General features: G+C 31.7%; 1 protein-coding gene across 5 annotated transcripts in view; it reads right to left on the bottom strand.

Moving 5' to 3' along the window:
* Nucleotides 1-13716, bottom strand: part of Srrm234 (Serine-arginine repetitive matrix 2/3/4) — a 21385-nt gene extending 7669 nt beyond the window's left edge. For 2 of the 5 annotated variants that reach the window (XM_025219618.2, XM_025219620.2), the window contains exons 1-7: nucleotides 13555-13716; nucleotides 12385-12626; nucleotides 11584-11688; nucleotides 4468-4779; nucleotides 3142-3207; nucleotides 2356-2481; nucleotides 1926-2004 (exon numbers count right to left, since the gene is read on the bottom strand). In XM_025219618.2, the coding sequence (XP_025075403.2) occupies nucleotides 1926-2004; nucleotides 2356-2481; nucleotides 3142-3207; nucleotides 4468-4779; nucleotides 11584-11688; nucleotides 12385-12614 (918 nt within the window). In that variant the 5' untranslated portion in view covers nucleotides 12615-12626; nucleotides 13555-13716. Of the gene's footprint in view, nucleotides 1-1925; nucleotides 2005-2355; nucleotides 2482-3141; nucleotides 3208-4467; nucleotides 4780-6220; nucleotides 6466-7246; nucleotides 8721-11583; nucleotides 11689-12384; nucleotides 12627-13554 lie in introns of those variants that run through there. The other 3 variants (XM_011646863.3, XM_025219619.2, XM_025219621.2) reach the window with 3 other exon arrangements.

Genomic DNA, 13716 nt, shown 5'->3' with positions numbered 1-13716 from the left:
TCAAAAGTACAATGAAAACAATATAACAAAAAAGGAACAATGTATTTATTTAAAAAATTTTTCCGGAGTCTGCTCTTTTTTTCTTCTACTCAGCGGTTTTACTCTTCTACTCTATTGTCAGTAACAATAAAAGATAAAAATACGAAATAATCTATTCAATATATATACTTTTGTATGCCTGGAAAAGATTACAACTTGAAAAGAAAAAATTCCAAAAAGACTTGCTTCTCCCTTCTTCTAATCAACAATTGTCAATAATGATAAAAAATAAAAGTACAAGACAGACCATTTATTGATACATACTTTTGTATGCATAAAAAAGATTACAATTCAAAGAGAAAAAAATCTGTTCTTTCCTTCTTCTAATCAGCAAATATTGTCAGTGATAAAAAATGAAAATACGAGGCAGTCCATTCATTATACATATACTTTTATACGCATGAAAAAAATTACAACTCAAAGAGAAAATTCCAAAAAAAGAAAAAAGATTTGCTCCTTTCTTCTTCTAATCAGTAGATATTGTTAGTAACGAGAAAAAATAAAAATATGAGATAGTCCATTCATTAATATATTATTTTTGTACGCATGGAAAAGATTATAACTCGAAAAAAAAAATTCTAAAAAAAAAAGACTTAAATATTTGAATACTGCAACAAATTGCAGTAAATATATTAATATTTAAAAATTATGAAACGGATATAATGTAATTTATATATTTTTTTTACAATTTATTACATTATTTTAGGAATTACAAATAAAAAAATTCCATTGTGATAGAAATTAGGTTCAACATATAAATCTAATTCCCAAATAATAATCACTACATCGTCTTTTTGAGAATAGAACAAATAAGAAATAAATTTAAAAAAAAGTCAAAATAAAAATTGAACAAAGTTTACATCTTTCATAAAAATAAGAATTGTAATAAAACTAATTTGAAAATTTTGAACTATCCAAGCCTCTAATACAATAAAATAAACATTCTGTAACTCTTACAAATTGAATCCATGCTAAAAGTGATGTAATTATTATGTTAAAATAACATTAATTAATGATAATAATTATAAATAAATATATAATTATTATGTCATATGATAATGTTATGCTATATAATATATGCTATATACTTACAAAATGTTATGCTATATATAATTACAAAAATGTATAATTTAAAAACAATAATAACTTCAAGCTGACTTTTCCAGGAAAATTAAATTAAATAATCCAGGAACATTAAATCGAAAGATTGTCATAGGTAAAAATGAATAATTATACTTATTTTATTTCTTTCATCTTTTCTTTTTTTAATTGTAACAATACCTTTTCAAAAATATATTTCAAACAGTCGTTCTAGAACAAGCAGTCTCCGTAATTGATCTCTATTAATCTATAATTAGTGTGTAATAGTGCTCGACATACAACGAGTGAGAAATAGAAAGGCTTTTACACGACAGTAAAATTCGTAAAATTCGAAAATACACGAGTATATATGAATCCACAAAATTAGAAATTACATTGAGTAGCGGCATATCTGGTACTCACTCAGGGAATGTCTCCTGTCAAATGGCGCTGAATAATTACAAACAATACTGAGATTTATACTTTGAAATAATGAACTGTCGAAAAACTGGAAATCAGATGAAAAATCGTATTTACGTAAAACAACAAGCGAACTGGAAGGGGTCAGCAAGGAGAAGGAGACGATCATGCTATCCTTTTCGAAACAGTGGCAAACTCAGAGATCGGATAACAATAGTAATCACCCAGCGTCGACCGATTAACAAATTTAGAAGAAATAAAAATTAAAGACGTTGTCATGCACCTACTTTCACGTGCCAAAGTATATATAAATATATATGTAGAGAGAAAGAGAGAGACAGAAAGAGACGGGAATTCATTAATTTTTTTCGAAGCATTGTGCGTACCTCATGCTTGTCCTTTCCCTCGACTTTCAGCTTTTTCTTTCTCTTCTTTTTCCTCTTCTTCGATTCAGCCTCAGACGAACTATGCAATATCCATTTATTATTTATCTATTATCATATATTATCATTAACTTTATAATCAATTTTGATTAAGCGATTATACTGTACTTTTTAAAATAAATTGTTCAACAGTTTTCTCTTCTTCTTTTTATATTAATATTCTTCTTTTTAGTATTAATATTACAAATATTAATATTAATTTTACAAATTACTAGTTGTTAATATTTCAATACATTATTTTACTTATATTACTTTAATACGTAAGATTGATATAATGTGCATTAGAGAATGTTTTAAATTTATTTAAAAAAAAGCTTTAATTAATAAAAGAATTGTTGTTATTACAATTTATAAGCTAGATTGATTGTCGTACTTGCTGTCATCGGAATCCTCGCTGGAATCGCTGTCAGATGATGTAGCCTCGGCTTTTTTGTGCTTCCTCTCCTTCTTCTTCTTTTTCGATTTTTCTTTCTTCTTGCCAGATTTGGGAGACTCGGATCTATGAAATCGGAGATTGAGGAATCGTTACAAGAATCTCGAAGCAACCGCTCTTTTTTTGTTTTGTCAAACAATATTTAGTCTTATATAACTCTTGCAGTGGGCGTCTTCCTGTCGACAAGTGCATACCTTTGTGCTGACAATATATAAAGAAAGCTGTAGTACACAACGTATTCGTATACGTGAAAAATAATTCTCCTATCGATATATCAACGTATACATACGTACAATATACACAAGCTATCCGCTTTAAAAATTATAACTTTCCGTAATATAAATTTGGAATGTATTCCGCTCCAATAATAACAATTTAATTTTAATTTTTCTTTTAACACATAACTTGTAATGAAATAACTTGATCGTAAATAAAATCTATTTTTATAATAGTACTTTCGAAATAGTTGGGCAAACTTTTGAATATTTTGCATTTAAAAAAAAAAAAACAAATTTACATCAATGCAGTTGATATGAATTTTCTTCTTTTCTTCTTGAAGTCTGTCCAAGTATCTCAAAAATAAAATTTTGCATCGCGATATACATTATAAAGTGTAATAAAGAAAAACAAAGTATAACGACGCAAGTGAGATTGTCCACAATATTGCGTAATATCATATAATATCGCGGCTATATAGCTAACAAACCGACTACATTAATAGCTCACTTTGAAAGATCTGGTTTTGCTCGTTTTCGGAGTTTCCGAGAGGTTCTCCGATTCCGGGGGTTGCAACTACAACACCACGAAAAACCACATCTTTCAACAAAGATTTACGGAAGACAAGTATACGAAATATATATATATATATAATACATAATATGAGGAGTATTGATATAAATATGGGATTAGCATTACCTTGATAACCATCGATAAGGACGGACTTGTCAGAAAAAAATAGAGAGATGACATTAACAACAAGCTTCATCGATAAACAACAACAGAGAGATAGAAATGTATGATTCTTGTTTTTTGTTTGTTTATTTTGTTGTGCAATTTTCTCTACTTTTTAATTTTCTGAACTATTCTTTATATTTATTGTGAAAAACGCGATTTTATTATTTTATCATCCCCGGCAAATATTTGCCCGTTATTTGTTAAATTTAAAAAATTATAATAGAATTTATTATAGAATTATCAATATTTCCAGCATCAATGGTTTTTTTTTTCTAAATTCAGTAATATTCCAATCTTTTAACATTCTACATGTTTTTCAAAAGAAATAAGATAAGATTGCATTAACAAACCATTAGAAAAACCAAAAATGATGCATACTTTAATTTAAAATGATGCATATTTTAAATACAGATATGATTCTTATGATTCTAGTTTATAAGAATAAGAGGTTGAAACGTAACAAACATTTACCTGCGGGGAGATATTTAATCGCGCGAGGGTCATAGAGAAAAATCCCATCGATATCGGTTCTACTCGCGCTCTTTGAATATACGACGCACGATGTTAAACTTTTTCGAAGAATGTGTTTCTTTCTTTTTTTGCAAATTAATTCGCGACGACCACACTTACCTACTGCGCCTACTGGGTAGGCACTCAGTCCTCCTCAGTTCTGTTTGAAACAGAGAAAGGTGTATGGGATATGAGACAGTAGGTGGTGAGTCATGAGTTTACAGTTCTGTAAATCCAGCTAACGCGTAAAAAAAGCAAAAAAGAGAGATAGAGAAAGAGATAGAACGAGTGTTTGCAAAACGAACAATTTCGATTAATCGATCGTAGGAAGAGAAAGAGAGGAGACTTTCTACTCGGATTTTGGTCACTTTCTTTTCTCTTTTCTAGGGTGTTCCGGAAGTGTGTGACGAGGCCGGATATGCGGTCTTGGAGCCTCGATTCGCATCTTAACTGATACTTAAAATGGAAGCGAGAGAAAGAGAAAAAGAGAGAGAGAGAAAGAGAGAAAGAGAGAGAAAGAAAAATCACGATGGGAATCGAATCCAGCCTCCATGGAGCCGTGCGCGCACCGTTTACGTTATGCTGTACCTTTCCCGCTTGTGCTTCTTGGCCTTCTTCTTCTTGCCCGCGCTCGCGCTGCCGGAACGCTTCCGCTTCTTCTTTTCGTTGCCCGTTGTGACGATCGCTTCCGGTGCCGGCGTTGGCGGCGCTGGGCTCGGTGTGCGCACCAGCTCGTAAACCTTGCTCGCGGCGGCGGCGGCTCGCGCCTCTGCCTCGCGCGCGTGCCGCTCCGGGTCTAGGCTACTGCCCTCCACGAAGAACTCGGAGATTCCGAACGCCTCGCGCAATTTCGCATTCTTCTCCTGCTGCGCCTCGGCGATCTGGTGTGTCTCCCGTACGCTAAAAATACAAATATCACATTAATTTTCGCATATAAAGTTTGCTAGTGTAATTACTGCAAATTAATAGTGAATTAAAAATCATATATACAGCCATCAATATAATTTTAACGAATGGGAATTACGAGTCTTTGGAAGCAAATGCATCGTCGATTATAAATATTAATATGATTAAACATCAATAATAATAATCGATGATGATTAGTAGTAATAATTATAAATAAAATCTGTAAAGAATATAAATTTCTCCTTTATTTTTGCCTTATTTGCTATTATATTTAAAAATAATAATCAATGATTCAATACTAATTATTAAATCATGTATCAATCACGCACGAAAGTCGAGAAAATAAATCAGAATTTACGCGTGTAATTATTCATAATTTTTGAGATAGTAATGCTTATTTTTATAAATAATCATAAATGATTAATAAATACAAATCAACCTTGTTTTTTCAAAGCAATATAAAAAAGTTGAAGATCAGATAAGTATAGTTATAATTATTATAATTATCATTATTTTTATAATACTTTTTTTACAAGTTCAAATTATATTTTATTTAAATTATAAAATCAATAGTTTTATAAATTGGATAGTAAAAATATCTTATATATACTCTATATTTTATATATATATATATATATATATATATATATATATCTTGATCACTATTTGACAACTTCTTTTGACTATTTTTATTATTTCTGACTCAATATATTCTTACACCTTAATGAAAAATTAGTTTTGAACATCGATTTGTCAAGAATATCTCTATTACTTTTAAATAACTGTTTTTGTGAAAAGAATTAGAATAATCTAATCAAGCTAATTATTTATATAACTTATTTTTATTATTTTCGATTTTTATATTTTTTACTATGTTTTTGACTTTTGATATAGCCTCATGTCTTGTATTCTTTTTACTATATTCTGATTGTTTTACTATCTAATTATATTACATTTATTTTTCTAATTTTAATTTGTTATCTGATTAACATATCTGTTTCACGACTGATGAAAATAGATTAGTATAGTAACTGGTAACGTAAACCGGTACTATTTTATCTCTATAAGAAGGAATATATATATATATATATATATATATATATATATATATATTTTTTTTTTAAACTATTATACTCTTGTATGCTACTTAGCTTCTCCATATTATTAAGCGAGTACAGAATCAAACTCGCTGTTCTAATACGACAGAGTCACGAACCTAGACACCATATGTTCGAGAGAACAATTGCACACATACGAAACAAAATAAATGCAAACAAAAAAATCAAAAATCATATTTAATTGTTAATTTCCCATTTTTGAAATTTGACTGCATTTTATTCTTGCAAATGAACTATCGAGACGATCTACACGACATATTGATTCATGACACAACGAAGAAGGACTCGATGAAGAAGGAGTAATTGAGATTGCGTACCGTGTCGAAATCTTCACTGTCATCCCTCTAAAGACAACAATCGATCTTTTAGAACTGTGATAAGATGGAAACGTCTGGAATCGCGGGAACACTCTGAACAGAGTCGCGAAACAACGGTGTCGACGTCGTTTTTAACGGCGCGATGCTAATGACATAACACACTGTGGGACAACCAGAATGGCAAGCAGAGGCAGGAATCGCGCGAGTTCACACTCACTCACTCTTTCTCTCTCTTTTTCTCTCCCTCTCTCACTCTTTCTTTCTTTTTTCTCTCTCCCTCCCTCTCTCTACTTTTCCTGCGGCGGTGAAAAGCGGTGAACCGGGGTTGAACCGGGGGCGAGAACCACCCCTGCGCGCCTGCACGCACGGCGCCGGAACCCGGCGGATCAATACAATCCAGCTGTTCTCTTTTCTGGCATCCCCTTTGCACTGTAGAATTGCCATCGGCAACTTACACCGAGTCGATCCGCGAGTAAACCGGGCTCGAAGAGCGAAATGAACTAAGATATCATTTTCAGAAATGCTTCTCTCGGATCATTATCGAGAGAGACCTTATTCTCATAAAAGTAAACTTTAAATTACGTTTCTGTTAAAGTAGATTTCACATATTTCAGTTCAAAATTATTTTATATAATAATATAAAATTATTATTAAATTATCCTAATTGCGCAATCAATATTTTCATTAAGGAAAGGCCATACACATTTTCATTAAATAATTAAACCTAATGATAGAGTACTCTATATAGATCAAAGCTTCAGCTAACAAGATAAACTGTACACCGGGAAGACTAAAAATATAATTGATTTTATATCTACAATAGAGTTAAAAATAAATAAAAATCTTATTTATTTTCAACTATTCTAATAGATCACGATTATAAGACATGATAGCAAATTTAAATATCTTTTTCTATTTCTATGCATTAGTAATTGATGAGATAAAGAGGCCTGGACTTGAACAAAGATCACCCCAGCGTACATTTCTAGGTTTCAATTAAAAGCTGACGCTGACAAAGAGATTCACCTGACGACGGAGCGCATGTTGCTTCGCCGTTCGGCGAGCAGGTGCAGCTGAATGCGCTGGCAGCAACAACAATGTTGACGCTGCATCTGCAGCAGTTGCTGTTGCTTCCTCTTGCCACCGTTATTGGTCGGCGCGTGGTGCAATTTGCGTTTGCGCGAGCGCTTCAACACTTTTTGCCGGTCCAGCAGAAAATTGCCGCCTCGCCACAACGTCTCGAAGAAGGCCCGGCCATCGGCCGGACCACGTCCGCGCGCGGGTTTCGCCGGTGATACCGTCGCCGACATCGTCATTCCTCAAAATCCAGATCCAATGAGGAGAATTTCTCCGAGATTCTCTTTCTTTGAGAAATTTTTCTTGAAAAACAAGTCCGGTCGTAGCGAAAAACAATATGTTGTATATATTGATCTCTTGTGATAAATTAAGTTTCAAAAATTTCTAAAGATCCTTTCCAGAATTGTCATCTTTTATTTCTATCGCTATTTCTGATATCAGAGATTGAATCTCAAAAAATTGTGTGTCTAATTTTTAAAAATAAAATAAAATCGTGCATCTCCAAAATTTCTCCTATTATACCAGAAAATACCATAAAAAGTAAAATGTGGAATTATTAGTCTCTCTTGAGACTATTTCTGATTGTAGAGTAATCATTGATTGTGCTGCTGTAAGCTGCTTAGATCTGTCAAAAATTCTATTCGGTTTTTCTATCCTTTTTCGGACAAATCTTCAATAATTCCGTTCTTTTATCTAGTTTTTTCAAGGCAAATTTATTCTATCATCTAAAATAAAGAAAATGGTGAATAATATTGGCAAGATAATCAGGCTGCTAGTTGAACTCGAGAGACTCCGCCGGTTGGTCCACGTTGCGCAAGTAGTTTTGTGACGTTTAATCTCTTTGTGAAGGGAACAGAAGGGATGGGGCGGAGAGGGAATGATCGCAGGCGAGGGTAATAGCCCTCTCCTTTCCCAATTGCCGCGCCTTTTGTACCCGCTATCCCGGCTTTTCTAGCTAGAACAATTATCCGGCGATGATAATAATGATGATGATGATGATTACAGTAACAATAAGTTCCGTCTCTCCCTTTCTTTACGCGTCGTTACGTCCCACTATTCTTCAAGCGACTCTCATCATCTCATATCCGAGTGTTCCGGCTCGTTTCATTTCAACATTAACATCAATGTTTCCTTTATACTTCTTATTCCTTATATATCTATTACTTATTGTTACGTTTTATTATTAACCATTTATTATTATTATTATTATTATTATTATTATTATTATCATTTATTGTTATGTTCATAATTTCTTATCATTATCTTCAATAATAAATTATCGTTTATATAACTTACATGTTATTTCATAACGATTATTGTTAACTTTGAGCCATTAGAGGCTATTCTCTCTTATTCCATACAATTGTGGAAGAATATATAGCGATATGTATATCCTCGCATTGGCGAAGTTGCTGTATACGCATTCTAACGGAGCTCAGGAAGACTTCAGATCAGGCACACTATTATCGTCGTGCTTCTGTTTCAGATTGAAGCAGGACACTTCTCTTAGCGAAGTATCGCCGACAGTCGACGTTTTGGAGACACATGGATTTCGTAGAAAAAACTTTCCTCTTCTAAACAGAGACACGTGAATTAGAAGATATATTTCTATATGTACCTTTTTCAAAGTGATTGTTCAAAGAATTGTCTCATTTTTCTCTATTGCCTTTTCTTCTTTCCAATTAGGATAATCAAATTATTTTTACCTCGTGTATATCTTGAGAGACATTCGTGAAAAAAAATGAGATTTCAGAAATTGTATCTGCGCAAATGTTAATATTTTTCATTAATAATTTTCATCCGTTCCGTGTAATAAGTTTTGTTTCCAAGGATTATTTATCTGACAATAAGATTACCAATCTTTAACATTCAATATTTAATATATACGATATACAACATCTTCGTGTATATTTGTATTACAACTTAATCTAACAATCAATATAATTTCTTGAAGATTTTTTTCTCACTCAGAATCAGCCAATCGACATCAATATCCGATATTTTCCACATATATTCGCGTTATAATTTGTAGTAAAATGTGATTCTTCTATGGAAATATTGCAGATTTCCTCTTACTCGTTGATTATTGGGCTGATATATAATAGCTGATATTTTTCGCATTTATATGTATTACGGCACGAGCGAATATCGCGTGTGATCTTCACAGATCTTCTTATCACTTCAACTATTCGATATTTTCTATGATTGAACGACGCAAACCGCCGCTTGCTCCCGTGAGACTTTAACGCTACACTTAAACTCTATCTCGCGATATGTATTCTAATTCGAGACTTAGCACTTAAGGACGATCTAGAGGAGCGAAATAGTAACCGCGCTACCAGATTAAATTAAGCTAATGGAAGACTTTTGTGATTTGTCCATGGGTTCGTGCGTCGCGTCGCGTCACATGTTCCTTCCCCGACGGGGTCACCCGGATATCACCCTAGATTAATCCGATTCTCGGTGCACCATCCGTCGACAACGACACACGACGACGCGTCCGTTGGCTACGTCGTGACGCCGGTCCATTTTTGCACTGAGACGCCTAGAGCGAGATGCTGCGCTTCCCTCTTACTCCCATTTCCCATCCTCCTCCGCCCCGGATACATCCTCCGACATCTCTTACCCTCTTGGCGCCGGCGCTATGGGGTACGTCGATATCGCGAATACAACACCCATCCTATCCTCCCATCCGATCCCTCCAGGGTTGATACGGAATGCCGACGTGTTCCCACCCTCTCGCGCAATCTCATATTGGTATAGTTAAATTCCAATATCTTTCTCAATCTCGATAATTTGACTTGTGAAAATAAATATAATTAAAACAATCTAAAGTAACGATTGTCAGTCAATCAAATAGTAATTCGTGTTGTTGAAAACTATTAAATATCTTATTTTTCCGTAAAGTTTCCTTTTCAAGTATTATATATAAACTCAATGAATTTGTGAATTCATCTCTTGTAAAAAAAATATCATCTTAATTTAATAATATTTAATAACATTAATAACAATTTAACAATTAAACAATTAAAAATTAGCTTCTTTCTTCTTGTATCACTTTCTTTGATTACTTTCTTCTTTTTTTTTCTTATATTTCGACTTGAGATGACAAGCTACAAGATGTATATTACAATATTGTGATAAAATAATATAAAATAAAATTAGTTTTTTCATGCCATTACGTTTTTTGCAATTCTCTTTTCTGTTTTTGCAAACTTTAGTTCTTCTCTAAATATTAAAAATGTTCTATATGCGAGTATAAGAATAAAAAATGATTTTTTAAATTGTGTATCTTTCTCAGTCTCTATATACAAATTTCTATAATCTTAAGTTTTTTATATTACATTAATCATTATAGTATATATGTTTAATTTGTATTGAAAATCGTATTGAAAAATAATTAATCAAATTCAGGTTATAGTTACAAAAATAACCAGAATGTTTAAAAAGTATAAATCGTCTGAATGTCTATCGAGGAAGAATTTTCAATGTAGATCTGTAAATATATTCTTGTGATATAACGTTGTATTTGCGAAAGCTTTCCTTTAGCGCAGGATCGAATAAAGCCGTGGCAGAGAGATCTCAAGCTCAGACACCCTTAACATCGTATACATCATTTCACGACATAGTGTCTGTGCATCGTCAGGATTATCCTGGACTTAACTGGACAGAAATCAATAACAGGGAAGCCCTTTCCTTATAATTTTATTCTCACTCTTTCAAAAATAAAATATCGTCATGTTTTTGAATCAATTAATAAAGTCATATTATTAAATTTATATTATTAAATTTAAAATTCATAATTCAATTTAATCTCAATTATGTAATTAAGATATTAGTATCTATTCATATATATATATATATATATATATATACCTCTGAATGTTGAATATATATATATATATATATATATATACCTCTTAATGTTGAACATTACATTGTCCATATTTTATTTATACAAAATAAGAATATTATATAGTATATATATTTAATTTATATTATATTTACATAATATATTTAATGTATTTTAAATATACTTTAACTTCTTAATTCAGTGTAAAATATTTTTGTTTATATATTATTTTAATTAATTTGATTAAGCTGTATATATGATTTTTGCCCCAATTTTTTAATTTATGCCAATTAATATATCAGATTAGTAATCTAATCTAATTTCTCTGATATATATTAATATATATCAGAGAAATTACTTCTATTTGTCATACAGCTTTGTTATCAATTCTTAAATTTAAATGAAAGTTAAGAAATATTTAAAATGTACTTACTTAATACGGCCAAATTCATCTTGCGGCGTGGATGACTTAATATCACTACCCATTAACAACGATCTGTAAGATTCCACCTTGTTTTGTATCTCCTCGTTTGTAAATCTGTAATTTACATTAAAAGAAATACAAGATTATATTGACTGCTAGTTAAATTTGTTTTGAATTAATCGTATTAGCTGTTTCAACTACAAATGTGTTATTAATATTATGATAACAAACTGTTTATTCTTCGTAAGAATTATTCCATGTATCTATTGTATGTTTTCCATCATTTTCAAAATTATATTTTGTATTTATGTTTTATTTCTGCTGTATTATTTATGATATAATGCTTTATAATTTAGATTAAATAGTATGTTACTACTATCATTCTAATTCTCAAGCAGCTTTCTTACTTTCAAATTGGATTGTAATAATAAGATTTACGTATAATAAGATTTACATTGCTTGCCTTTGGCTTCAACACATAGTTTAAATCATTCATTTATCTATAACTTTGTTAAAAACAAAGACATTTTCAAAGGGCATTAATGATCGTTATGAGAATTTGAAATTATAATAATCAGAATAATTATATTACTGTTATATACAATTATATTACTTATTATCATTATAAATTACGATGTAATCAATCTGAGTTTCCATATTGTTTTAAAAAGCTATTAAATGACAAATTATTTAATAACAATACAATGTTTTTAATTTATTATAAAAAAACTGATACATGTTATAGATTCAACATTGTTTTAAAATTCAAAATATTGAAGATACAAAGAGTTATAATTTATGAATAATTACCCTTGATTCTCTAGAATGTCAGCTAACTCTGCACACTTGACTTCAACTTTTCTTTTCCTGACATGATCTAAGATTTCCTTATTTGGCTGCTTATTCAATTGATCAATCTTGGTTTCTTCCGACTTGTAAGTGACTTTGTCCTTGTTTTTACGCACGATTGCCCAATTCCGTTGAACATGTCCATTGGTGCCAGAACCTCGTGGAGTTTGAAGTCCAATACCATTGTACATCTTGCCTCACTTCTGCAAATCAAAGATAAAAAAACACATCCTAGTTAGAAAATTAACAACTCAAATATCTAAGAGTGAAATAGTATTAAATAAATTAAATAGAATACTCGATACTGTTTCGAAAAGAAAAATTTTATTTTTCAAACATTTTATATAGTGAAAATTGTTTTCTTTTGTTTATTTATATATTTTATGTTACATTAATTAATTTTAATCTCAATTTACTTTTTATTTTCTAATTTCTAGAATTAAAAAAAATGAAAATTAAATTAAAATCAAAGTTAATCTACATCGATAGAAATGGACATTAGAATTAATACCTTGCTTAGACAAATCGTGATCATTTTTTATTAGATTAGACAATATACGTTACTATAAAATTTCAGACGTAACAAAACTCGAATAAAAAAAAATTTCACTCTAAAATCATTATACAAATTATACATTCGTGAACCACTAAATTGCATGGTCGTTTATCGTACAAATACTATTCATAATCGCCTTGAATGTCTCGAGGTATTCAAAATCGGATTGTTCGCCAAATAGGTAAATCGCCAAAAAACGCATCACTAAACTCCGACTGCGGATAAAAAGACAGACACGTCCGACGGATTATGTCACGTCGACAGAGTTCTGACCGTTTTCGCATCCGAATGACGACGACGATGACGACGACGACGACGACGACGATGATGATGACGATAGCGTTATCGCGGTCATATCGGGTCACCCGTTGACACATATACGTGCATACGACATATATATATGCGCACAGGTATTTAATAATCCAACGGATTCATGGGCACGTAGGTAGGTTAGAATAATGCACAGTAATCAATTATCGATCCGGTTGCGCGGTGCTGCGCAAATACTCGCTCATTCGAACGGAGCGTACGTCGTCATCTCTATTCACAAGATCGGTTTTTTATATGTTTCTTACCAAGGAGGCTGATCACGTTCCCTCGACGACCTATCCGCCGCACAATGACGAGAAAACAGATCCTACCGAAGAAAATTGACGTAAAAATTTTCGCGCAAGAGCAAGCGCTGTTCTTGGACCGTTGCAACTTTCGGCCGTCTTCGACAATCCTCGTCATTCCTC

This window comes from Pogonomyrmex barbatus, unplaced genomic scaffold (assembly GCF_055798465.1).
Source record: "Pogonomyrmex barbatus isolate J1 unplaced genomic scaffold, ASM5579846v1 scaffold7, whole genome shotgun sequence".
In the NCBI taxonomy this organism is placed as follows: domain Eukaryota; kingdom Metazoa; phylum Arthropoda; class Insecta; order Hymenoptera; family Formicidae; genus Pogonomyrmex; species Pogonomyrmex barbatus.
Note: the sequence above shows the minus strand (reverse complement) of the source record. Positions and strands in the feature narration are given on the sequence as shown.